The following is a 24,197-nucleotide window of genomic DNA, read 5'->3' on the forward strand; positions in this document are numbered from 1 at the left end:
TTCCATGAAATTTTCTCAAAAAATACTCTAATTTTTACAGATACGTTCGATGTATTATCATACTTAGGCATGTTTTTGGGAACAAAATTTTATGAATGAAAATTTTCATCATTCTAGAAACCAGATTTTGACGAAGATCAGGATGAGGTCGACCAGTCAATGTCGTATCTGCAGGATTACATTCAAGCTCAGTTAGAACATAGTCGTAAAGAGGTGCAGGATGCCAAGAGTGAACTTTCAAAGGTACTTATAATGGCTCAAAAGCTTCCAAGCGGAATTGGAGAAATAGGAATTAAAGAGTGGATGTTGTTGGATGAGAGGGACTAATCCTTGGACAAATGGGATTCGGAAAATTGGGACTTGCAGGATCAGGACTGATCTTTGTAACAAATGGGACTTTGAAAAGTTGGAAGATGATTTTGGTCAAGTTATGGTTTAATTCAATTGAGTGTTTGGCTTTATTTGTACATAGCTGTGGATTCAAAGGAAAAATACTAGGTGTCGCCCCATCACGACCTGTTCGTCCCTACTGCCGCATAGGGAGGTTTTACTGTATTTGATTATTTTACTGATCGCGGCTATTATATTCTGTGTACATAGAGTGAAGCTGAAATAGAGAAACTGAAGGCGCTGAAAAATACGGCGAATGCGTTACAAGCGAAACCTACAGAGAAACCTCGTCAAAACGCTTATACTTCGACTACATTGCAACAGGCTCAGGTACGAAATACTATCATCTGAATCATTCGGTAGCGGGGCAGATATAGTGCTATGAGATTTATTGAAGATGGGTTTGTGTTTTAGTCGTGTTAATTTCACGATCATGACTAGATACAAACTCATCTTTGATACGTCGTCGTTTTCATCGAGAGGAAAGATTAATCATAGAGAGGGTAGCAGAAACACTTCCAAAAATTGCTGACTGCTAGTGCTTGTACAGGATGGCTCTCACCTGGAAAACCTTGAAACAATCACGGAAAACTCAAGGAAATTGACAAATTTTACCAAAAACCTGGTAAACTCAGCGAATTCTGATAATGTTATTGTCCACGTGCTTCTTTATCAGTACATGATTCAATGAGAAATGAATGAATTCTTACATTTTAAACCTAGAAATTTCTCTGATTCACTTGTGGAAATTCTATGGCCACCCTGTCTTAAAGAGTAGCAGAAAATGAATGCGATTTAAACAGTGGCTATACGTTTTACAGATATCGCCGAAGTCAACCGATACGATCATGACTCCCGCTGGAAATGAGCTGAGACGTATGCAAAATGAAATAAACATCATTAAAGATACCCTTCAAAGCTTCATGGCGTCGACTCCTAAAAATTCCATTCGGGTTAGTGCGATAAAGAATGAAGTAATGAGCAAAACCCACAGTTGATGGTCTAAAAATCTATTCTCACAGTTAGGAGTTTCGACTGAACTCAATCATAAGAGAAACCGAAATGTTTTTCTTGTTCGTTTTCATTTCTTTGATAATGAAGTTTAGTCAGCACTTCGGAGCTGTCAGAATAGATTTTTAAATCATCAACTGTAGGTTTTGCTCATCAATTCGGAAATACTGAGATTAATGTCTGTCTCTACCAGTCAAGAAATGAACAAATCATTTAATTTATAAGAATGCTGTTTCGATTTGTTTCAGGGTATTTCGGGCAAGTTGTACAGCGATTCAGATTGTCGAGATACGGATCCCGATACACCGGTCAGGAGCGGAGGAGTTTTCGGTAACAAGAATCGTAAACCTCGTAATTCAAAAGTCAGTCCGTTGAAGGTATGTGTTCTAAGGTGGTGCCCGAGCCGAGACACCTTTCATAGAACGGCCAAAAGTAGATACAATGATTCTCCATATGCTGGAATTTTAATGGGGCTGCATAATGACATTGTGGCTGCTGAATTAGCAAGGTTTTCGCTGCCCCAAAATATACAGAAAATTTCAGCTTTATCTTGGGGTAACTTTTTATTTTTCTCATTAGCTTTATATATATATAAAAGCAATTATCAGCATTGATAGAATATTGACATCCACTCTGGTAGGGGCAGAAGATATTTTGTAATGGGTGGCTGATTCTCAAGAGTGGTGGATGTTCCTCTAACACCTGTAGTGGAGAACACTGAGAGATACCATATTATCGATCGATTTTCCTTCTAGTTATCGTTTCCCAATGAGAGCGAGACGGATCCTGATTCAGAGAGGAATCGTCGCGAGTTGTACGAATCGCTCAGCGAGGATGAACGCGCGCTGTTTAAAGATGTTCAGTCGCAACTACAAGTACTGCAGGAACAAATGAAAGATGCCGACATAATCGCTAATCAAAAGGTAAAGAAAAAGATTTCATTCATCTTGCTCTGTGTGTTGTCATTGTTTTTAGATTCTCGGAAAAAGTGCAATGCTTCAGTTACATAGTCAGGGTGGCCGCTTACCTGGAAATCAGGGAAAGGTCAGGAATAGGTGTTTTTGTATAAAAGCTTAAAATCAGGGAAATTTGTAGATTACTAGATCATGTGTAAGATCAAACAGTTTGCGTCTATGTCCTACGTATTTGACTGTGTTGATTGATTAGATTCTTAGTTGATCAACTCGGGAAAACAACGTGCATATCAGGGGATAGTCAGGGAAAAAGCTAGTCACAGTGGCCGCCCTGATAATTCATGAAAACACCGTTTCAAGAAAACGTGAGGTAAATGAGTTGGGTAGGGGATTGAGTGAATGCTTTATTTCTTTTTACCTACATTTGTCTACTAATATGAGGAAAAAGTTTCCCACATTAAAATTGAGAAACATGTTCGCTTGACCTAAATTGCATTCGGCAAGCTTGATTCTAGTCTACGTGTATACCCATATACCCGATATCGACGTATATGCAATGGAGAGGGATATTGAGTATTCGCTTTCGTTTCAGCTCATTGACGCTCAGAATCATCTGATGATGATGGAAGAGGAATTGCAGAAGCGAGAAGAACGAATGGAAGAGGAGAAAGAAGCTCGTAAGATGGTACGTCATTTTCATTGAAATATAACTGTACACACTCCAATTACAGGGTTTGTACACCTCCTCCTGGAATTCCTGGTTTTCCTGGAATTTGAGCGAAATCAGTTCCAGGACATGGAATTCCTGGAATCTCGGTTTTAAACAGCTTTTCCTGGAAAACTGGAATTTCAGGGATCTTGCACATCTGAAAATTATCTAGTTTTTTTTTGTGGTCAGTCTAATTTTCAAAGTGTGCAGGTATGATTTCTGACATGTCTATACAAATGTAACCGTAAAGAGCACTTCGCTGAAATCTTCATAAGCAATTAGTGGTCATCATTATTCCCAGTTGGTAAATTATAGACTAGAGCCCTAACAGGGATTTTATTATGTGAGATGGGTTGGTAAAATTTTGAAGTGAGCAAGTTCACCAAAAGCAGGCAAATAGATACCTATGTCACTGCTGCATCCTAGATGTAAGATTGGAAAGTTTTTAGATTATCAATTACTGGTATGCTATGAGCTCCGTTAAGCATGGAACATATCTTGAGGTAAAAGCGTCTGTCTTGTGTTTGATGATAACAGATGGAAGAAGCGAAGATGATACAAGCGGCGCAGGAGATCGAACAAGCTCAAAACGAGATCGAGTATCTGCAGGGTCTTCTACAAGACAAAGAACAGCAGATCGGTGAAGAGATACAACGCAACGAGGAGACGAATCAAACTGTCGGTACGTTGAATATGATCACCGTGCTGATCTAACGTCCGGTCCACAATCAAACAGGGTGGCCACTTAGCTGGAAATCAGGAAAAAGGCAGGGAATTTTGTTTTAAAAAAAGCCAAAATTCAGGGATTTATCAGGGAAATTTTGTTGAGATTGCTAGATCATGCGTAAAATCAAACATGTCTTTCGTAATTGACTGCGTTAATTGATTGGATAAAACAACTTACAGGTCAGGGAAAAAGTAAGTCATATTAAAGTGGCCATCCTGAATTAGCTAACGACTGTATGTACAAAAACCATGTCTTTTTCCTCATTATTTCAACAGCCATTCAGAATGAAGAATTGGATTATGTTCAACAGTTATTGGAAGGCCAAAAAGGTGAAATCGACCGACTTCATGACCTGCTGGAGAAAATGTCCGCTGACAAGAAAGGTACAGTTATGAAATCTATACATCTTTTAGTCTAGAGAAATATACGAATGTTGCATTTTCACCGAGATAAAATCCTTTTATATTATTTTTTTAGCCGGAAAGGAGCATCAGAAAGATTTGGAACGAGTGAAGAAGGAAGTCGCTCAAATTCGTCAAGCTTTAACGCAGAGTCCTCAGATTCAGGGAATGGTACCGGGATACGCCGGTTTACCTCCGGTTACATCGGTTCCCGCGATGTTTATGCCCGCGTCCGGCGGTGTCGTTGCTCCCGGATATTCCCCTCCGCAGGCTTATCCATCCACCCCGCCACCGGTTCAACAGACCATGATGCCAAATGAACAGGCTTTAATTCAGGTATTTCCTCAATTCTCGCTCGAGTCTTTGATTTCTTCACCTTCTTTTCTTGCAAGAGTTTTAACTTTATCCACCTTCTCTTCGATTCGTAGACTGGGCAGCACCCGATGCAACAGGCTACAGCAGTCGGACGCGTGTACACCGCTCCCTATCAGGGCAGTCCGTCCGGTTGGCAGACACATCCTGTAATGCCACATCAGCCACCCCCTCCACCACCACCGCAACCAAATACTGGTAAGCATTTGCCGATAACAGCTTCATATCCAACAAATTATTCTAAGCTTATTTATAATTTAACAAATATATCTTTACATAATAAACAAGAAGTAGAATCTAATTTAGACACCCACAATATGGTAACTACAGTTTTGAAAACACTCGTACAGTAGTAGTTTGCACTCTCAAGTTGGATCATAACAATTTTGTTTCTTTTTGAGCGTGTGATATTTGGGATTAGTTTACAGGGTCAGAATGAATATTTCAACAAATACCCAAGTTAAACGGTTATTCAGTTGGCTCCCGCTCTTAGCAGAGTCTACTGTACTTTCCTTGGTCAAAACATCTCTATATAGAAATTCTGTAGTTACAGTGGGTTTTAAGTATCATATTACTAGACGCTTAAACGTCTATAGTAGTGGAATTATGATATCTTTAGTGTAGATGCTTTATTAATATATGATTAACCAGTGCTAACCATTAACTGTGTGTGAGGCTATTGAACTTCTGCTGTGATATACCATAGGTACATATCAAGGTGGTGGAATAAGTGGTTATCATCCACCCTCTCCGATCATGGGCCAGTCCGTCTATCCGTCGTATATCCATACCCCCGGTGTGTATACGGCCCCACCTTGTATACTATCGCAAACAGAAAGTACTCCAGGTAATTGACCAGTCTCAATGAAGAGAGAGCACTATTTCATCAATATTCATGGGTCAATATCCAATATCTATTGCAGGGTTCATAAGCAGTCCTTGAAGTTCCTTTAAAGTTTTGAAATGGTAATGCATCTATATTCAAGGCCTTGAATATCATGGAATGGGCTATAAAATCTTTACATCATTGTCATGGTCATTGGATACCTGGCTTAAGCATGATGATTATATATAAGTCCTGAAATCGGAGTAAAAAAGTCATTAAATGAGATTGGTCATGGACTCTATGAACCCTGACAACGATAAACTAGTGTGTTCAATGGTTTCAATTTTTATTACTTTCACTGATCAGGAAATGAATTTTTCGACATTCTTTTCCAGCTGCACCGGGACCGAGAACTGTTCAGATCGACGATGATAACATGATAACCGAAGACGAGACGTTATTCTGCAACGTACCTGAACACCACGAACTCGTAAGTTAGATTGTTGTTGCTGTTTTTGTGAGCGCTGAACTCTCCGTGTTTCTACTTAGAAGATTTCTCGTGTTCGTTGTGTAGGAGGATTATATCGTCGTGTTGAAAGAAAAGCTGAAAGAAGCTCGCAAGAAACTCCGTCAGAATCAACAATTGTTCGCCGAATCTGAAGATAAAGGTCATAAAGCTATTCAGAACTTAATGGACCGACTCGAGGTATGTTATTCAGACTAACACGCTGAAAACATTCAATATACTACCATCCTGCAGTGGATAGCTTATTCTCTATTTTTTTCTGGAACACTCAATATTTCGGTAGGCTTTAGATTATTCCAATACAGGGGATGATTAACCTGTTGTCTATATCAGTGAAATTTTTCGTAGAATATACCTTGATCAATCACAATTTTCGTTTTCACACCCTGGGCCCGGTTTCATAGACTGAGTATCAAAGTTACCCCTAGGGGTTCCCAGGTATGATTTTGCTTCCATATCTATGAAACGTGGTGTTTGCTTAACACACTGTTCTACGCCTATAACATGTGTCTGTATATTGATCTCGGGCTATAAAACACAAACCCTTATTGTGAGTTACCTTTCTATTGAGTATACCGCATTTATTTAGTGGTCAGAGGGTCTTGTATTTTAGCTTTGGTATTCATAAGTGCTTTCTATTTTTCTATCTTCCAGACGAAACGAGAAGAAATGGAAGCGCTCGACCTGGCTATCGAACGTCAGAAACAGAGTTTACGAGCGATGAAAGACTCCGAACGCAAAGTCGAACTGGAGAAAGACGAAGCCGTGAAAGTTCTCAACGAACTCAAGAAAGAAAACGAGAAACGAATTCGACGCAAGTGAGTTTTAGATTTAGAATAATATTGTTGTTTCGGAATCGAACGAGACTGATTTTTTAATGTTTCGATATTTTCTGAACGTAGAGATTTCCTGGATGGTAAGGGCAATCTGGAAATGGAGGCCGACGATTACCAGTACGATTACGATCCAGCCAGTTTACAGAGTCGACACACGTATCTCGTCGACGAGATATCGTGTCTGGAAGAGACGCTAGCGCGGCGTCGCGCCGAGCTCAGGGAGGCCGATCGTCTGCTATTGGAATGTGAATCCGATCTACAAGACGCCAGACAGCAGGTGAGAATAGAGACGTCTGCTTGGTTCTATCTCGATCGAGTTTCTTTTTGTCTTCTGACAGGGTAGCCACTGACCTCGAATACTTGGAGAACTCGGGGGAATCAGAAAAATCTAGAAAAAAATCAGGGAATTTGTAAATTGGCGGAAAGTGGCTGCCCTGTCTGATCGGATGAGTAATGAATTGATACCTATCTCTTGCGTCTCGTGAATTCAGGAGAAGACCGCCGATGGTCCTTCCACAACGCAGAATACCGATGCTAAAGACGATATCGATAAGGACATTAGCGTCGATATTGTAGCTATGGTATATTATCGTTGGCTAGAATGTATTAACACATTCATTAGTATTGGTTCTACACTCCAACTGATATGAGATGAATAACTTTTTGAAACTGAGATGGGCTTTGGCCAAAGTTCAATCATGCCATTGGCCACTTGTCTCATCTATCCAAGGTCCATTGCCTAAAATCCAGTTCTTTGGTCAAAAGTTTTTGGCCTTTCCTTCACATCGGCAGAAAGAAACATTAAATTTAGTAATGATGCCTTCTGTGAGTGGCTCTCGATTAGTTAAGAGTTGGAATATCTTGACAATTATAAGGGAATTAATTAAAACGGAAATCTTTCTGGCAAATCCAAATAGAATCTTATAGCATTAAACATTAATACTGAAGCCTACTGCATGCGTTTGGGGGTACGTAGTCAGTTGGAGTGATCATGGTTGAGTGGCTTTTTTAATTACGTCTATTTACTTTTCGATTCATCATTCATCCTGATTCGCATTTAATAAGATTGTCGAACGATCATAAAAAACCATCATCAAAACATCTGCTAATCACTATATCATAGTTATTATATACTGTGATCTCTGTCTGATTCATACACTTTATTCACTTTAATACTTCACAAATTTATGCTCAATTCGAATATAAATACGTAGAGCTTATAATCGTGTGAGTGGTGTTCGCGCTTGTCATAATTTTGCTGACAAATATGATAATAATGAGTGATTAATTGCCGTTGTTAATTGATGGTGTATTTTATGATAATTCACTGTTGATTTCGATATGCCGCAGCTGTTGACTCTGCTCTGAAATCATTTATTTTGTTTGGAAAGTTTTTCTGGTCGTTTAGATGAAATTCAAACCAGAGAAAGTCAAATTATATCAAACAGATGAAAAATTAAACCCCTGAACTGAGTCTGCTGTGAATTATTTTATAGCAATAGTTCACCAAATTTCTTTTTAGTGAGTCCTATAGGATCCAACCTTTTTATGATATTAAAGAAAAAATCCTGAGCATTTTGATGTAACTCTAATCATTTTCGATTTAGAAATCTTCGGAGTAATGTTTCATGAAAAAGTTTCAGCTTAACTCAAATTTTTTTATTTAATTGCTATTGGTTACTTCATGTTTTCAATGCCGGCAAGAGTTCGAACTTAACCGTCTTAAACCTGTCTGTGAAAAGTCTCTATTTTGACGTTATTTCGTTCGTTCAGGCGCGAGATACGGTGAAGAAATTCGACTTGGCGCGATCCGGCTACGACCAGACGAAACGAGAACTGGAGGAACTGGAACGACGCGCGCACAGCGCCGGAATAAATCTAGTCAGATCGAACGAAGAACTGAAAGAACTTCAAACAGATATCAAAGAGCTGCAGTCGATACGCGACGATTTAGACGCAACCGTGCATGATATTAATCAGGTTAGCACTGGTTGTAAATAGCAGTGTTTTCAATAAGAGCCAGGTCCCAGGTCCGTCCGTCGTTTCTAAAGGACCCGCCTGTTTTTTCAAACCAGCTTTCGTTTCAGGGACTGTGACATATTATGGGACCCTACTGTTTTTCAAAGGGACCTGGCTTGTTAATTTCTTATTGAAAACACTGAATAGTTAGAGAATATCGGAAACCCACAATCTCAATTTAAACAACTGTTAACTGTGAAGATGGCTGAAAGGATTCCACTGGAATCGTAAGGAAAAAAACAATGATAGTTGTTTAAATTGATATTGTGGTTTTCTCTTAATGATAGGTTGGTAATGGTTGAATTTTTTTATCGGTCTTGCATTACTGGAGCCAGTTCCTCAGCTGTGTGTCGATGATATTTCAAAATGCTAACTTTTGATTGATGATTGAAAATTAATTTCGACTCATAATAACTACTAGACTCTACTGGATTCAGGACCCGATTCTAATCTATTAGATTCATTGTTTAATCATTTTACTTGTGAAATCTTTATTCATTGACTAATTCATTTACGCAATCGTATATAAAAAATAAATGCTTGTAGAGCATAAAAGTCATTTGGCTTCTGATTGGATATGATGAATTACTACCTTCTCTTTAACACTGCTAGGGCCTGGCTCTTTGATATGTTAATCTACTTGAATTCAATTTGGAATTTAAAAGAATGAATTTGTTCAATTTGGTGTTGAATTTATGCAATCTTTTTCATCATTTTAAGGTTATTTCGACAAAAGACGACGAATTCAAAATATTAGACTCGAAAGTGAAAGACTCGGCGAAGAGGTAATTACAGCTATAGTATAGGGAAATTCGATAATAAGGCTAAAAGTCTGGGAAATCTATTGAGGTTGTAAGATCGCGCGTAAAATCAAACAATTTCGATCTATGTCTATGTAATCACTGATTGCCGTTTGTGTTTGCTCTTTATGTTATGCGTCTGCTTTTCAGATTAACGCGAATGCAACAGGAATACGAAGAAACCGAAGCTAAAGAACGCGAGAAATCGGATCTGATTAAATCGAGCGATTTGCTGATATCGGAAAAACGGGCCGAACTCGACCGATTACGAATGACGGTAAGTTTATTTCAACTGACGTAGGTTTATTAATTCGATTGGCTTCGAATGAAAGTAATGAATAAATCCTTAAGCGAAGTAGCAACGCAAAACCACTGAAATGAGTGATTAATTCTCAATAACTGTAGGTTCTGGGAGAACCCTTAAATTTATATTTAAAACTAGTCTATGGTGTATGAAAACTGCTTCTGAAGTTTGTACATTAACCAGACCACTGAACCGGGTCTTGCTCAACTGTATAAATATCTTTTCTTGATAATCTTTGCTTAGATTGAATCGGAAAGGGCCGAAATGGAACAAGTCGACAAAGAGATGGGTCGATTGAAAACCGAACTGCAGATTATTCGAGATACCTTCGAAGAGAAACAAGCCGATCTGCGTTCGCTCGACCGAGAAGTCGAGAAAGAAATCGCCAACAGACAGCGCGACATCAAGGTAAAATATCGTTATTCTTATTTATTGCGATTCGTGATCAATGAGCGGTTGCGTTGAAATAATGCTCGCTATCGTTTCATCCAGGAAACCCGCGCGCTGATCGAAGATTTGAACAGCCAAAAGCGCCACCTATCGACGGCTATGCAGACGGAGCGCGATGAATTGAGTTTGGTGAAAACGGAGATCGAACGAGAGGAGCAGACGTTGCACATGTTGACGTCTGCCATCGGTAAACACAAAGCTGAATTGAAACACGTGCTGGAGATGTTCCAACTCGAACAAACCGAATTAAACCAGATCTCCGAACAGCATAAACAAAAAATGGTGGCCCTGGAAAAAGTCCAGATTACTTTACAAGAGGTTAGTAGTTGAGTCAAACAGATCAGTTTAAAGGGGATAGTTTGTTGTTTACCTAGGGCCCCTCAAATCCCTCAAAAAATCCCTAAAATTCCAAAATTCAATTTTGAGGGTATAAAAACCCTCAAATTCTGAGTGTTAGCCCTTGGCCCTTCAAATTCTGAAAATTTGCCTAAGGAAAATCACATACTTCTAAAGAATGATGCCTGAAAGATTCTTTCTACATCATGTCAGTGAGTGAATACATACATTGCGTCTTTGTTTAAATCATTTACACATGGATTGGCAGTTAAGAATCTGCGTCTGACGTTTCTATTTTCAGGAAAAGGCGGAATTGGACGCGATTCAAGACGATCGTAAAAAGAAACAAACGGAACTGGATCGACTGCGAGTGATCACGGAAGGAGAACGACGCAGCGTCGATCAGCTCGAGGCGGAAAAACGATCGCTCGAAACAAATATATCCGTCCTCAGCAAAGAGAAGGAAATGCTCGACGAAAATTGTAAAAACCTGGAGACGAAAATCAACACTATGAAAAGGTAAAGAAAAATCTGACAAAAATTCTCTCAATATTTTAACTAATATTCGCAAGGTCTAAAGGACATAGTTGATTCTGTTATTCGATTTTAATCAGGGATCAAATGCAACTTGAAGACGCTATCCACAACGCGAAAAGCCGTTTGAATAAACTGGAGACGGAGTTGACTCATTTACAAACCGATGTCGAAGGTATTAAAACGGAAAGAGTTTCGCTACAGGAAGATGTCAGTTCATTAACTCAACATGTTAATGGTAAGTTACGTAGTTAAAAATGTGCCACCAAATGCTTTGTTGTATTGTAGCTAGATGTCGTTTTTGGCTGTTAAGATATTCAAATTCCTTGAATTGTCATGCCATCAGGTATTTGGTGTATTACATGTACAAGCCACAGCCGGAGTCTGCAAGTGGTACAATTTTTTTCTCTTTAATCTGTACATAGGAATCATAGGTTTTAGAAAATTTGTCTGGACTTCCCACTGCAGTGATTACCATCAGCTGACTCACTGACTGCTACAGTGACACTTCAGATATTTCTTTAACAGATTATTTCCTACTGGTATTTTCATCATTTTGACATCGCCAGGGTGTCCGCCTACGTGGAAATCAGGGAAAAGTCAAGGAATTTTCTTTTCTTTAAAAAAATTAATTTTTCAAGGAATTTTTCAAAAAAGCTCTATAAATCAGGGAAATTTGTTGAGATTGAGAGCGTGTAATCAAACAGTTTTCATCTATGTTGTATTGATCGGATTTGATTGGATTCTAAGCAGATCAAGTCGGGGAAAAACAATGTCTGCCTGTCAGGGAAAAGTCTGGGGTAAAGCATGTCAAAGAAAAGTACCGACCCTGATTATCGTTTTCGATTTTCACAGACGGAAAAGTAGAACTTCGAAGTCTACGAGAAAGCATAAAAGTCGCCGAGGATCACATCACGCAGTTAGAACAGGAGATGAAGTCGAAATCGCGAGAAAAAGAAACGCTGATGTCGGAAGTGTATCGACTCGATCAGGAGATTTCGCAACGCAAACTGATCGTCGAAGATTGGTCGCGACAAGAGAAAATGCATCACGACGAAGTCGACCAATCGAAAAGAGAACTCGAAACGCTGTCTCGGGATTGTGGAGAGGCTCGCAAGGTATTTTGACAACTGTAGAAATCTATCTATCTTTCGTATTTTTGTAGTCTGTTTAGTATAGCTGATAGATAGATGTATATATTATAGTTATTTCATTTTCGTCTATAGCACAAGTACTTTTATGAAAGCTTTATATATCTTTAACTCCTGTGCTAGATTAGCATCCCAACCCATATTCGATATTTCACAATAAGTTTTATTGCCCTGATGTAAGGATTTTTTAGCTTAGTGTATTTCAATAATTACTGATTTTCTGATTACGGGGGTAGTGAAGAAATCAAACCTGGCTGGACAAACAATAGCAACCAGACAAAAATGCCGCAGACAATCGCCCTTGTTATCCCTCGCTCAAACATGAGCTCCTGACCTAGAAAACCTGGAAAACTTAGGGAATCAGAAAAATCGAGAAAAAAAATCAGGGAGACTTCGGGGAATTTGACAAATTGTACCAAAAAACCTGGAAAACTCAGAGAATTTGGATAATGCTTTTGACCACGTGTTTCTTTATCAGTACATGATTCAGTGAAAAATGAATGAATTGTAACATTTCAAACCTATAAATTTCTTCGATTTGCCCAGGAAATTTTGTGTAATCACATGTAAAAACTCAAGGGATGTGACATTGTAAACGGCCAGAAACTGGCCACCCCGCCTTAGGAAATTAACCCTAACAGATGCTAGTTTCACTGAGTAGTTGAAAGAAAACCGCATATTCCTGACTCCCTACCATATACATATAGCCTATACGTAGATAGATGCTTTGTAACTGGTGCTGTTTAGTTTTCTATATATTTATAAATCATCTGATCTCTAACTTTTAACCGTAGCTTATCGTTATATACTTCCTTGCAGTCTTTACAAAAAGTTAGTCAACAATTAGAAAACGAAGAGAAAAAACTCGATCGGGTAAGAGTACTATATCTCCGCTTGCACGGCTGTCACCTACGTAGATAATCTAACCACCATCATTTACTTCACTTTTACGCATGATGAAAATGGATTTAAAATCATGATATACTGATGCGTTGAAGTTTCAATTTTGTAGTTGGTCAATACAGCCACGATGGAGTTGGACAACATCAAAAAGGACCTGGTTATCAGGCAAGACGAGCTAGCCGATGCGTCGGTAAAAGTCAAAGAACTTCGGGTAAGGGGCGCGTTACGCGATGATATAAACACAGTTTTACGTCGTCAAATCCGTTTCATTTGACACGACCTTCTGTTTTCCCTCTTCTGTAGCACGAAGCAGAGCAACGACAGCACACTAGAGAACGGATAAAAGAACTGGATAAGATTGTGAAAGAACAAGGTATTGATTGACCTAACGTTGTTGCTCAGTCGTTACTTTGACCCATTATTACAAAAAACATCAAACTCATTGAAAATGAACTGATTTTAACTCCTAACTCACAACTGTAGAACTGGGTTGTTCGATTTGAGTAAAAATCGGTTTATCTTTGAGATATTTTATCGTCTAGTCAAATTTCAACTGGGTCCGAAAGTCTCTGGTAGTTCATTATTTCCGAATGCTGAAATCTAAATTTTGTACCTTTCCTTTCAGAGAAAGAACTGGGTACGAGCAATATGGAGAAACAGCAGTTAGCACAAGCTCTCAATCATTCGTACAAAGAGCTACAAGCGTTGAGAGAAGAATACAATAAGGTCAGTTGATGATCAGTGTCGTGGCCATTGAAGCCTCAAATCAGCGATGAAAATCCTGGATGCCAAAAGGTTTACGTTCTCTCTATTCATTGATATTTACAGGAGAAAGACGTCATGCAAGGTCAAATCGATCACTTAGAAGAGGAAGTCGAAGACCTCCGAAATCAACTGCAAGATACGCTGAAAGAATTGAAGCATTTACGCAAGAAGTCCAGCGCGGAAATCGCCGATTTAGAGCAGATCGCTCAGGATCATTGCGCGCGCGCGAACAGACTCAGCGACGAGTTAAACGCTGTTAGACAGGAATTTCTCGGACTCAAACAACAGGTGAGAACTGTTGATTCGCGTGTACTTGCTTTAGATGAGGTGTGTAAAAGGGTTCAGCTTTGGAATTTAGTGAATTTCGGATTTTGTAGATGCTGACACAAGCAGAATTGCAAGTAAGAGACAAACGCCTCGAGGAATCAGTAAAAGACATCAAATCAGATATTCAGTTGGTAAGCCACTTTCAGGGTGAATGAGAACAAAATGTAAATAGGTTTTTCAGCTAAGTGCTGGTGACTTTCTTTCATTGGAGCAAATATTTAGTTGCATAGTATATTTATTTTTCATAATTCATACATACAATATAATATGTCGGTACAGTTGTGATTACAATACATGGTTATAAAGCCTATTTAAAAAATGGATAGATATATCAGAAAATTAATTCTGATGCTCTGTATATGCCTTTAATTGTCCCGAACTCAGAAATAAAAATAATTCATTAATTGTTGTAGCACGAGTTGAATACTAGTCTGACCGAATTGGAGAAATCACGGTGCGACGCGATCGACGAATTGAGCGAATTACAGGATCAAAAACAACAGCTACAACGCCATCTAGAAGGACTCAAAGAAAACCTAGCTACCGTAAGAAAACCTAGCTACCGTACTTAACTGTTCAGTGTAAGAAATTAATTTGAGAATTCTCGTTGATTTTCGTCTTTGTTGCGAACAGGTTCGTGGCCACAGTCCGGTCGAGGATTACAGCTTCAGTTCGTCGTACGCCGGCGGCGTTGGCAGTAAAGACACCAGTTGGAAGAAAGATTCAATGAAGGACAAGTTTATACAAGAGCAAGACTACCTCAAAGTATGAATTGAACTATATTGACTATAGATCAAACTCACCTAAGTTTTCATCGGATAAGACATCACGTCACTTGATTCGACTCTTTTATTGCGTCCCAATTTGTATTTCCAATTCAATTTTCTAAGTGTTACTCATCGTTCGGATATGTAAGCTTAACCCCTTACTAACACAATGCTTGACTGTATTAGGTGTACAGCATAAAGAACTCATTTCCTTGACAGACCTGAGATAACCATTTATTAAACACTATACCCGTCTTGTGACGATGATGTACCGGGAATCCCGCAATAATAACAAAAGAATAATAGGTCCAAAAATGTTTCCTCGAGCTAGTAGTTTATTCAACGCGAGACTTGAGATGACTTGCGTAATTTTTAAATTTGGTTCGTTTGAAATATATTTATATTTTTTATAGAGTCAACTGCGTCAACAGATGTCGCGCCACGCCGAGGCACTAATGAACGAGAGACAGCGTTCAGACGGAACTTTACAGAATCTTAAGCGTCGTTTGAACAATCTGCAAGATGTAAGTTATACGATGCCCCGCACACCGCATAGCAGCTGGTCTATTCGATATAATCGGCTAAATTCGATCTTTTCTTTAGGTGTTGTCAAATAGTGACTTGACGAGGGCGCGTTCGCTACAAGCCAGATCGCCACTTACAGAAATCAACGATGATCCGCTCGCTCTGCAGGTTGGTCGAGTAGTCGTAGATTCAAAATCCTGTTGAGTTATCCGTAATTCTTTTGGACCCAGTTCCAGAGTGTTGTGAGTCAAGAGTTGATTCTGAGTTGAAATTAGTTCATTTTCGATGAGTTTATTCGAGAGTCAAATCTTATCTCGGAACTGTGGAACTGGTCCCTTGGTCTTTTATTTTTCGATTGTATTTTACTCAGTAGAAGATTTCTGCCATCTCGGCACAAACTTGGCGATCAAAAGAGAAAGTAGATAACTCTTCTTCTGAGAGTGCAATCGAAAATGACCTTTTCTATTTGATTTGAGAGCTGAGCTCTTCTAGTAACGAAGAAAATGAGTTTTAAGATTCAAACTTTTGCTTTCAGGATCTGAACACGTCTCCGCAAGGATCGCCGGGCAAACAACGATCGTACGCGCAAAGCCGGCAGGAACGAATTCGAAACCGTTCGTGGGACAAAATTCCCGAACGCGGTCCGCAGTCGCCGACGTCGAGTTTCTAAGCGGCGGTAACAGTTCGAATTTTTCGCATCAGTATTCTTGGATACGTATTTCGTATAAATGGATCTTCTCTCACGATTTGAAGAGAAGAGGTGTTTGTAGTGATTTTAAACAATGAACTCTCAAATGGCAGCTCGGTATACTCTCCTCTCCACGAGACGAACCTCACCGACTTGTGAAAATCATCAGGCTTCGTTGCGACTGAAGTTTGTTTATCGTATTTTACCGGTACAGAAATCAACTGCCATTGTAAACTTTACTCAGAGACTGTTGCATTTTGAACGTATTGGTGTCTACTATAATGTACAATTTGAACATAGCTTTGTATCAACTAGCGTGGAGTAATCATCCAGTAGTAATCATGGTATTTCAAGGTATGTTGACCTTAAATAGATAAGATTATGTATATATGGGGATGAAATAGACTAGATGTCGCATTCGAGGAACGTGTAGATTCTAGATTAAAAAGCGAAAAAGGACCTAGAATTTAGAATGATTAGATTTCGTAGGCTGGTTGTTGCTTCTAAATGTTTGATATCAAATGCGCAATTGTAATTTGTCAGTTGACTTATCTAGATTTCACGCTACGCGAAGCGGATACTTATTAAGGACTCACTTTTTCGTTGAAAGATTGTTAGCACAGTTTGAGCTGCTCAGGCTAGTTATTCGGTAACTGGACTGTCAGTGGTTAGTTTCTTGGTCAAATACTCATTATTGATTGATTTTAGGTTACTAAACAAATTTAGGACTAACTGGCCCGACTAGACCTTGTTAGGCTAAGAAAAATTGATACCTCATGTCTCCTTTCTGCTGAGCTTAAAAGTTGACCAGCCCGGCGGCCTATCTATCCTGTACATCACTTTAAAAAAAAAGGGTGATCAGGCTGACCATCACAGGCAGCTATAGAAATGAACTGATTACAAATTTTGTCGCGGTTTATATAAGAGACTTGGCCACTTAGGAGAAAAAAGGTATCATTTTTGTTTAGCCTTAATGAAAGTTAAGGGGTCATTCATTTATTACGTACGCATTAGGGGAGGGGGAGGGGGTCAGTGCAATTGCGTACTGTAATGCTTAATGTATATGAAAAAATGGCCGATTTTGCGTACAGAGGGGGAGGGGGGGTTGAAAATTTCAAATTTTATGCGTATGTAATAAATGAATGATCCCCAACTATTGGATTATAATTCTATATACATCCTATTTCGTTCTCACATGCGTCGACCATTGTGAAATCCGTCCTAGTGAGATAACCTACCTACTGGCTGGACCAGCGACACGCAGCTTCCCAGGTAGGAAAATGTTGACATTATTATGTGTGTGTGATCTGTTTTGTAGATATAAATGTTTTATTTGTAATAGAAAACGAACGGTGGCTGGACCATTGTATTTATCTTATGTAATAGTTCGGTACGATATTTTTAGGTTTATCATGTTTGTAATTAGTCAGTGTATGGTTTTGCGTGGTCGAATCCTGTATAGAAAATAATGTGCATTCAAAATGCATAACGTGCTCGTTGCCAAAAAATAATGTTCTACTGATCGTGATTGAACCACATTTAATTTCACTGAATTGTGAAAATAATTGTAATGTAATGAATTTGAATGAACCAAAAAAACGCTATTTTATTCAATAAACATTTTCAAAAAATTCATGAATTTCAATGAGTCATCTCTTTACTCATTTTGGGACAATTCCGTACGTTTGTACCAGCCCTTAGGTGGGTACCGGTAATCTAGGATATCATTTAGCCAATCTTAGGAGGATACCGGTCTCTACAGCTAGTGGAGCTCACATTTTGAGACCCCCGATTAAGAGAAATCGTTGGTGTTGTAGAAGTTTGCGGAATTACTCAGAAGACGTCTTCGTTTTTGTCCCCCTCTCGTCCCGATTGCCGGATTACGCTGGTTGTTCGTCTTTTCAGCTTCCAGTTGTTGAATTTTCTCCTGTAATTCCGAAATCGTTGCCTTCGCTTTATTCAACTCTATTTCGTAGCCGTTTTTAGTGTGTTGCAGTTTCTGATAGAGAAAATGGAAAACGATATCTTCATATACGATACATCATTTACATTTTTCCATGCGATTATACAAAATTCCCTGAGTGGATCAGAGACATTTCTAGATTTAAAATGTTACAATTCATTCTTTTCACTGAATCATGTACTGATAAAGAAACGTAGTCAATAACCTTATCTGAATTCCCTGGGTTTCCAATTTTTTGGTCAAATTTGTCAAATTCCCCGATTTTTATTTAGATTTATCTGATTCCCCGAGTTTTTCCAGGTCAGTGGCCACCCTGTCGGATGAGGAAACGGGCTGTAATCTTTAGGGCCTGTGTCAAAGCAGTATCTTACCTTCCTGAATATATCTTGAGCGGCTGTGTTTGGCATCGGTTGTTGAGCTTTGTTAACCTGTTTCTGAACTTGGTGCAATTTGGTGTCAAACTACGATGAAACAAAATAAAAGTCAATCACTGGAGCTTCAAATCTTCACTAGATTTTATCTTGCCCCCACATCAATTCATATTACATCCAGACGTAATCTTGCAATCTCGTTGTCTTTTTCCTTCAACTTGCTTTCATATTCTTCAAAACACGCGTCATTCTTCGCTTCTTTCTCCGATGCCAAGGCTTCATATCTGGTCTTTTCGGTTAGGGCTGGAACAGTAATGATTTACAATTAACGGCACTACTGATCGTATGTTACATCGATATTTATTTGATAGAAAAGATAGAAATCTGAATCTAAATCGTTTAAACTTACCTCGCTGTTCGCAATTCTCACTGAATTTTCTCATTTCTTCCTCGTGCGTGGCGATAAGGGCCTTCATATCGTCTTTGAATTTCTCAATTTCGATTTTGTGTAGCTGCGCATTTAGAAAAGAAATAAATCAGTCAGTTTCCATCTAGAAAAAAAAACCATCGCTGCGTTCAGATACGGTAGGCTACATGTTTTTTACCGAATCCTTTTCTATAAGATCCAGTGACATGTTCTCGATGTTTTCCTTCAATTTGCGATTATCGTCTGTCAAAAGAATAAATAAACAGCTGTAAACGAAATGATTCGAAACAGGACTCGCAATGTAAGTTATACTCAAATGAAATCATACCTTCATAATCACATCTTTTCGCCACTATTTCCCGAAATTGGTCCACTTGTTTTTGGAATTGCACAATGTCTAAGTGGACATGAAAATTAAAGAAAATATCTGAGATTTGTTTGCAAGTTACGGAAAAGTTCCCAATTTTGAGAATGAACTCATCTAAATTGTAAAACATCATTCGGGCATTGATCTATACTAATCCAGTGGAGTTAGAAGAGCAAGACTAGAAGAATGATACGATGTTTCTCATTCTGCTGAGAAAAGTTGACCCGGCCGGTCGCCTTTTTAACGTAGCCTGCCGTCGGGCCTACCGTGCATTACATTTTAAAATTCACAATCAAGGAACCAAACAGTCCCGGCAGTTCTTATAGTTCTTAAATGATTACAAATTTTGCAGGTTACACAAAGCCCCCCCGGCGGCCGAGGAGAAACAAGTTACCAAGCCTATGGTACCAGTACCTTCTTTTAATTGGTCACGATGTTGTTGGAGGTTTTCTTTTTCCGATTCAAGTTCCGAAATTCTTTGGCTCAATAAAGTTCTCTCGTCTATCAATTGTAAAACCATCTATAAAGAACACGACGACAGAATTTAATGTTCGAGGACCACGTTGAGTAATTGCCAAATATTTTTTTCATTAAGTTAATTCTTAATTCCAATACCTCTTGCCATTCTGAAAACTGAGTCACTGTGATTTCCAGATTATTGAATCGCCTTTCTTTTGGCGTCGTTGTCGTCGAATCCATTCTGTTTTTCTGAGAAAAAGAGCCGGTTTATTTTACTCAATGAAAATGCATCTTCATGATCTAATAACACATTACGCGGTAAGCAGGAAATATATTTAACTGTATTTTCTGCTACCTTTTACAACCGATTTGGTTATGTCATAAGCGTGAAAAATGTATCATGATAGATAAAATCAACATCGGCAAGACCCGCCTTTTAGATCACGCGGGCCGCAAGAATCCCGTAGGCGATCGTACGGTGCTGCCACCAAGCGTGCAAGTTTATAACCACGTGTTACCGGGATTCGAACCTAGTCTAATGACACCAATAGAAAACAAGCTGTTGGCGGGTTTCATGATATGTTACATTACGTAGTGATTACCTAATAAATGAATTCTTTTTACCTACCACTTATAAAGACAATGCAGTTTTGTCCTGAGAGTGAACTATTGTCGCAAGTAACTTGGAGCGTCTGCAGGCGCTTTAGTTGTAATGACGATAGTGGCCACCAGGTGCCAGGATCAACCCGGAAGAAGGATAAGGTTGATAAATAATGGGGAAAACCAGGAAATATTCTCTCTATTTCCGGCATTTAAATCATCGATTGTAAAATGAATTGTCTAAAAAAAACATTTTCCACCTGGACCACTAAGAAACGGAGCAACAGCAACAGGTCTGGATAATAATACGCCGATTGACAACCCTTTGTTAACAGCCTACGCCTGTCCTTAGTTAGTTCACCCGGTGGTACTTGCAGATTCACGAGTCTCCACCTCCTCGCTCACCTGCTTTCGAAATTGGCCACGATTATTCGACGTCAAACACGAAATATCTCGCTTTCAATTCCCTTATCTTTTCAGCAAAGAGGAAATGGAACCAAAACTGGTAAGAGAGCTCGATAAAATATCTGAGCATTTTCTGATGCAAGGAACATTCGAAATTGCTCGCTTACCCGATGAACTTTTGGAACAAGTATTCTCGAAATTGTCGGAGATTGATCTGTTGATGAGGGTGAGTCGCGTGTGTAAATACTGGAAAAGCATCGTCGACCGACAATCGGTTTGGAGATTGAAATGTAACTATGAAAATCTACACGTAGACTCGGGGAACAGCTATCGCGACGCATACTTCTCGGAAAGTATTTTCAGGCGAAATCTTATCAAAAACCCGTACGCTATTGAAGACTTCGACCATTGGGAAATTATGGATGGAAGCCATGGCTTCAAAACTGAAAATGCATTTTATGGCAAGGGTGTTGGTGTCAAACAACCAAATTCATTGAAATTACCTGGTCAGTTAATGACGTTTTTTGATGAAATTATTCTATTCGTTGGGGATGTTTTTTTTAATGTTTTAGCAATATTTCAGAAAAAATTCTCCCTGTCGTGTGTAACTGGGTGACTACGTATTACAACTGCTCAAAATATCAGCTGATAGATCTATTGGCTGTCGGCTTCTCTGAGAAATGGCTTGATGAAATGGAAGCAGCAATTCACATATCTGAGTGGTAAGGAGAATGATGACTGTTTAAGCCCTGGGCGGATTTTCATAGATTGTGGGGTCAAAATGATTCCTGGGCCCATTCTGAAATTGGTTCATTCATTTATCACGTACGCATTAAATTTGAATTTTTCAACCCCCCTCGCCCTCTGTACACAAAATCGGCCACTTTTTCATATACATTAAGCATTACAGTACGCAATTGCACTCCACCCTCCCCTGATGCGTACATAATAAATGAATGAGCCCTGTACAGGTTAGATAGGCGGCCGGGTCAACTTTTAACCTCAGCAGAAATGAGAAACTAAGGTATCAATTATTTTTAGCCTTACATATTGGCCTATCAAATTTCAAAATAGTGTGGTCCCAGGTATTATTTTGCCCCCACATCTATGTCCTGGATCCTATTACATCATCTCTGTGGTTTTCATTTCAGGTACGCAGCTAGATTCGACTGTGGATGCGTATATCATTTAGAAGTCCATTTACTCGATGGAAACGAGAAATCGCTAGATCATTTTGAACAGGTGAAGCAGGAGCAGCAGTGGTCGACAGCTGAATGGAAAAAGGTACAAAGTTGTTTCGCAAAATTTAAGGCAATCGCTCGTCAATAAAACATTCATTTTTTCCGATCAATTATTTTTCAGGTCAGTTATGTGTTTCCGTGTAAAGTCAGAGAAGGCCTGCGTTATATCAAATTCATCCACTCAGGAAAGGATACGCAGTTCTGGGCTGGACATTACGGCTCCAAATTTACGGGAGCTTCTGTGAAATTTGATTTCAAGGCATTACACGTATGAAATCCGTGGATATTTCATAATCATCGAAGATGTGATATAAAAAGATCTACTTTAACTGTTTTTCTAGTATTATCGTATGCACATGACAATTGCAATACATTGCTTCAAATGATGACATTATATACAGCTGCTCTCAGACCAAAATAGATAACTGTATTTAATTCGTTTAAGAGTCCATGATTTAGTTTAATGTCATAAACGAACTGAATACTGTAGACCACCATCATTCTCTTGATGTAACAATTTGAATAATTATGTACTTACGTGTAATGTCAGTTATAAGGGGAAACTATTTTCAGGTCCCCATAAATTTCATTGTTAGTAGTTTCTACTGCATAGCATAAGCATTAAACTCATCTGATTGCGCATTTATTGATTTAGAAATCTTTTGAAACATAAAACTTTTTGGAAACTCGAAGTAATACAACTAACCTTAATCACTTGGGCATAAATCCCATTTTACTGACTCCCTAGTGAATTCGAAGGATGTTTGCTGGGTAACTACAATGAGGTCTTTCAGTCTCAGTGTGAACTATTTTATGTAAAAGTAGATGATTTAAGAAATTACATTAGGAGGAGATTATATTTATTGTATTCCTGATTTATGCCTTAAATAGATGATAATCAATCATGAAGGTAGTTTATTTTTCCTGATCTCGTTTGTGTATTATGCGTTTGCAGCCATGCTTGCCTTGCAAGTATCTTTATCAAAATGTATGTAGATGTAATTAAATTAGCTGGTGTATCATTTACCTGGCCCAATATGATACGTCAGGGGGACCACTGACCTGGAAAACTCAGGGAATTTGACAAATTTGGCAAAAACCTGGAAAACTTGAGAACCTTAGAAATTTGGGTAAAGTATTGACCAAGTGTTTCTTTATCAATGGGATTAGGTGCTGCGGGAGAAGTCACGAGCGCAATCTCCGTTTGATATTCGATACATACACCCAATGAAGAAACCTGTTATTGGGATCTTCAGCAATCCCTTGCCACCTGCTTTTCCTGCTACTTTGCCTTTGGATTTTACAGCTACTTTGAAAATATCTTAAAATATTGTTCCATATCCTTCGTTTTCCAGCCTGGCTTTCTGCTCTTCTCGTAATTTGTCATGTAGGTATCATTATAGGCTCCTTCGCACTGCGATGATAATTATATGATATGATATGATCGTGCTCTTAACCATCGAGAATGGAACCTAAAATCTATCCTATCGAAAATCCTAATCCTGTATCATCGATTCTTATGGGCCTCGTATAGCTCAGGTCAGGATCTGGATACGCGTGAATTAGATTTACAGCGTGTGTATTGTCACCGATTTGGAAATGCGGGTCAGCGCTAGTCTTTATGATGTTTGATGCAATTTAGTTTCCCGGGTAAGTAAATCATCCTCAGTTGCATTCCGCTCATCAAATATTTTTTATCGAAAATCCAATATATTTATCATCGATTCGTATGTTTCGCAACTCGGGATCAGCCGTATCTTCTGGATACGCGTGAATTACTAACAGCGTGAGTATTGAAACCGATTTGAAGCTGAAGGTTTGCCCGTCTTTCTGACGTGTTACTTTGAGAATCAAGTCGGCAATTCTAACCGCGTACTATAGTTCCCTGTGTAAGTAATCTATCCGAAGTCACGTTCTTCTCATGTAGCGAGTGATCAGCCCATGTAATAATTTCATCTGAGTATCTGTCGTTGGAGAGACTTCTCTTCTCTCTACTGTCGTGGTCAAATACATAGTGCACAAACATGCAAAACCACGAAAATTCACGCATCTCTTGTTTGTTCTAATAAGAGTCTCAGCCATG

At 38.9% G+C, this 24,197-nt stretch overlaps 3 protein-coding genes across 8 annotated transcripts in view; 2 read left to right on the forward strand and 1 right to left on the reverse strand.

Annotated features, from left to right (window-relative positions):
- The window catches only part of LOC141908208 (uncharacterized), a 28,849-nt gene extending 10,971 nt beyond the window's left edge, over positions 1–17,878 (forward strand). Inside the window, exons 16-50 of one of the 4 annotated variants that reach the window (XM_074798124.1) lie at positions 118–243; positions 601–720; positions 1,212–1,343; positions 1,650–1,778; positions 2,157–2,324; positions 2,908–3,000; positions 3,562–3,706; positions 4,027–4,134; positions 4,229–4,488; positions 4,581–4,722; positions 5,231–5,371; positions 5,746–5,840; positions 5,925–6,056; positions 6,531–6,694; positions 6,779–6,989; positions 7,204–7,293; positions 8,486–8,692; positions 9,452–9,516; positions 9,682–9,808; positions 10,079–10,243; positions 10,328–10,603; positions 10,923–11,140; positions 11,236–11,393; positions 12,011–12,273; positions 13,126–13,179; positions 13,319–13,420; positions 13,513–13,582; positions 13,835–13,935; positions 14,038–14,262; positions 14,352–14,432; positions 14,715–14,846; positions 14,935–15,066; positions 15,482–15,592; positions 15,672–15,761; positions 16,129–17,878. In XM_074798124.1, the coding sequence (XP_074654225.1) occupies positions 118–243; positions 601–720; positions 1,212–1,343; positions 1,650–1,778; positions 2,157–2,324; positions 2,908–3,000; positions 3,562–3,706; positions 4,027–4,134; positions 4,229–4,488; positions 4,581–4,722; positions 5,231–5,371; positions 5,746–5,840; positions 5,925–6,056; positions 6,531–6,694; positions 6,779–6,989; positions 7,204–7,293; positions 8,486–8,692; positions 9,452–9,516; positions 9,682–9,808; positions 10,079–10,243; positions 10,328–10,603; positions 10,923–11,140; positions 11,236–11,393; positions 12,011–12,273; positions 13,126–13,179; positions 13,319–13,420; positions 13,513–13,582; positions 13,835–13,935; positions 14,038–14,262; positions 14,352–14,432; positions 14,715–14,846; positions 14,935–15,066; positions 15,482–15,592; positions 15,672–15,761; positions 16,129–16,263 (4,968 nt within the window). In that variant the 3' untranslated portion in view covers positions 16,264–17,878. The remainder of the gene's footprint in view (positions 1–117; positions 244–600; positions 721–1,211; positions 1,344–1,649; positions 1,779–2,156; positions 2,325–2,907; positions 3,001–3,561; positions 3,707–4,026; positions 4,135–4,228; positions 4,489–4,580; positions 4,723–5,230; positions 5,372–5,745; positions 5,841–5,924; positions 6,057–6,530; positions 6,695–6,778; positions 6,990–7,203; positions 7,294–8,485; positions 8,693–9,451; positions 9,517–9,681; positions 9,809–10,078; positions 10,244–10,327; positions 10,604–10,922; positions 11,141–11,235; positions 11,394–12,010; positions 12,274–13,125; positions 13,180–13,318; positions 13,421–13,512; positions 13,583–13,834; positions 13,936–14,037; positions 14,263–14,351; positions 14,433–14,714; positions 14,847–14,934; positions 15,067–15,481; positions 15,593–15,671; positions 15,762–16,128) is intronic. The other 3 variants (XM_074798125.1, XM_074798126.1, XM_074798127.1) reach the window with 3 other exon arrangements.
- An 85-nt stretch (positions 17,879–17,963) lies between these two features.
- On the reverse strand, positions 17,964–20,512 carry LOC141909064 (uncharacterized). Of its 2 annotated transcripts, none has more exons than XM_074799401.1 (9): positions 20,497–20,512; positions 20,025–20,117; positions 19,824–19,929; positions 19,371–19,439; positions 19,221–19,285; positions 19,025–19,127; positions 18,791–18,918; positions 18,616–18,705; positions 17,964–18,280 (listed from the first exon to the last, which is right to left on the reverse strand). In XM_074799401.1, the coding sequence occupies exons 2-9, from the start codon at positions 20,106–20,108 to the stop codon at positions 18,074–18,076; spliced, it is 852 nt and encodes a 283-aa protein (XP_074655502.1). In that variant the 5' UTR covers positions 20,109–20,117; positions 20,497–20,512; the 3' UTR covers positions 17,964–18,073. The 2 variants fall into 2 exon arrangements, with proteins under 2 accessions (XP_074655502.1, XP_074655503.1); XM_074799402.1 differs by lacking the exon at positions 20,497–20,512 and adding an exon at positions 20,224–20,308.
- Positions 20,513–20,629: 117 nt separating this feature from the next.
- LOC141908604 (F-box only protein 6-like) lies at positions 20,630–23,015 on the forward strand. 2 transcript variants are annotated; one of them, XM_074798704.1, is made up of 5 exons: positions 20,630–20,761; positions 20,949–21,379; positions 21,457–21,595; positions 22,025–22,157; positions 22,236–23,013. In XM_074798704.1, exons 1-5 carry the CDS (start codon positions 20,700–20,702, stop codon positions 22,386–22,388), a joined length of 918 nt encoding a protein of 305 aa, XP_074654805.1. In that variant the 5' UTR covers positions 20,630–20,699; the 3' UTR covers positions 22,389–23,013. The 2 variants fall into 2 exon arrangements, with proteins under 2 accessions (XP_074654805.1, XP_074654806.1); XM_074798705.1 differs by having other exon boundaries at positions 20,749–20,819; positions 22,236–23,015.
- Positions 23,016–24,197: the final 1,182 nt, after the last annotated feature.

The sequence above is a fragment of the Tubulanus polymorphus genome, chromosome 7 (assembly GCF_964204645.1).
Source record: "Tubulanus polymorphus chromosome 7, tnTubPoly1.2, whole genome shotgun sequence".
Lineage (NCBI taxonomy): Eukaryota > Metazoa > Nemertea > Palaeonemertea > Tubulaniformes > Tubulanidae > Tubulanus > Tubulanus polymorphus.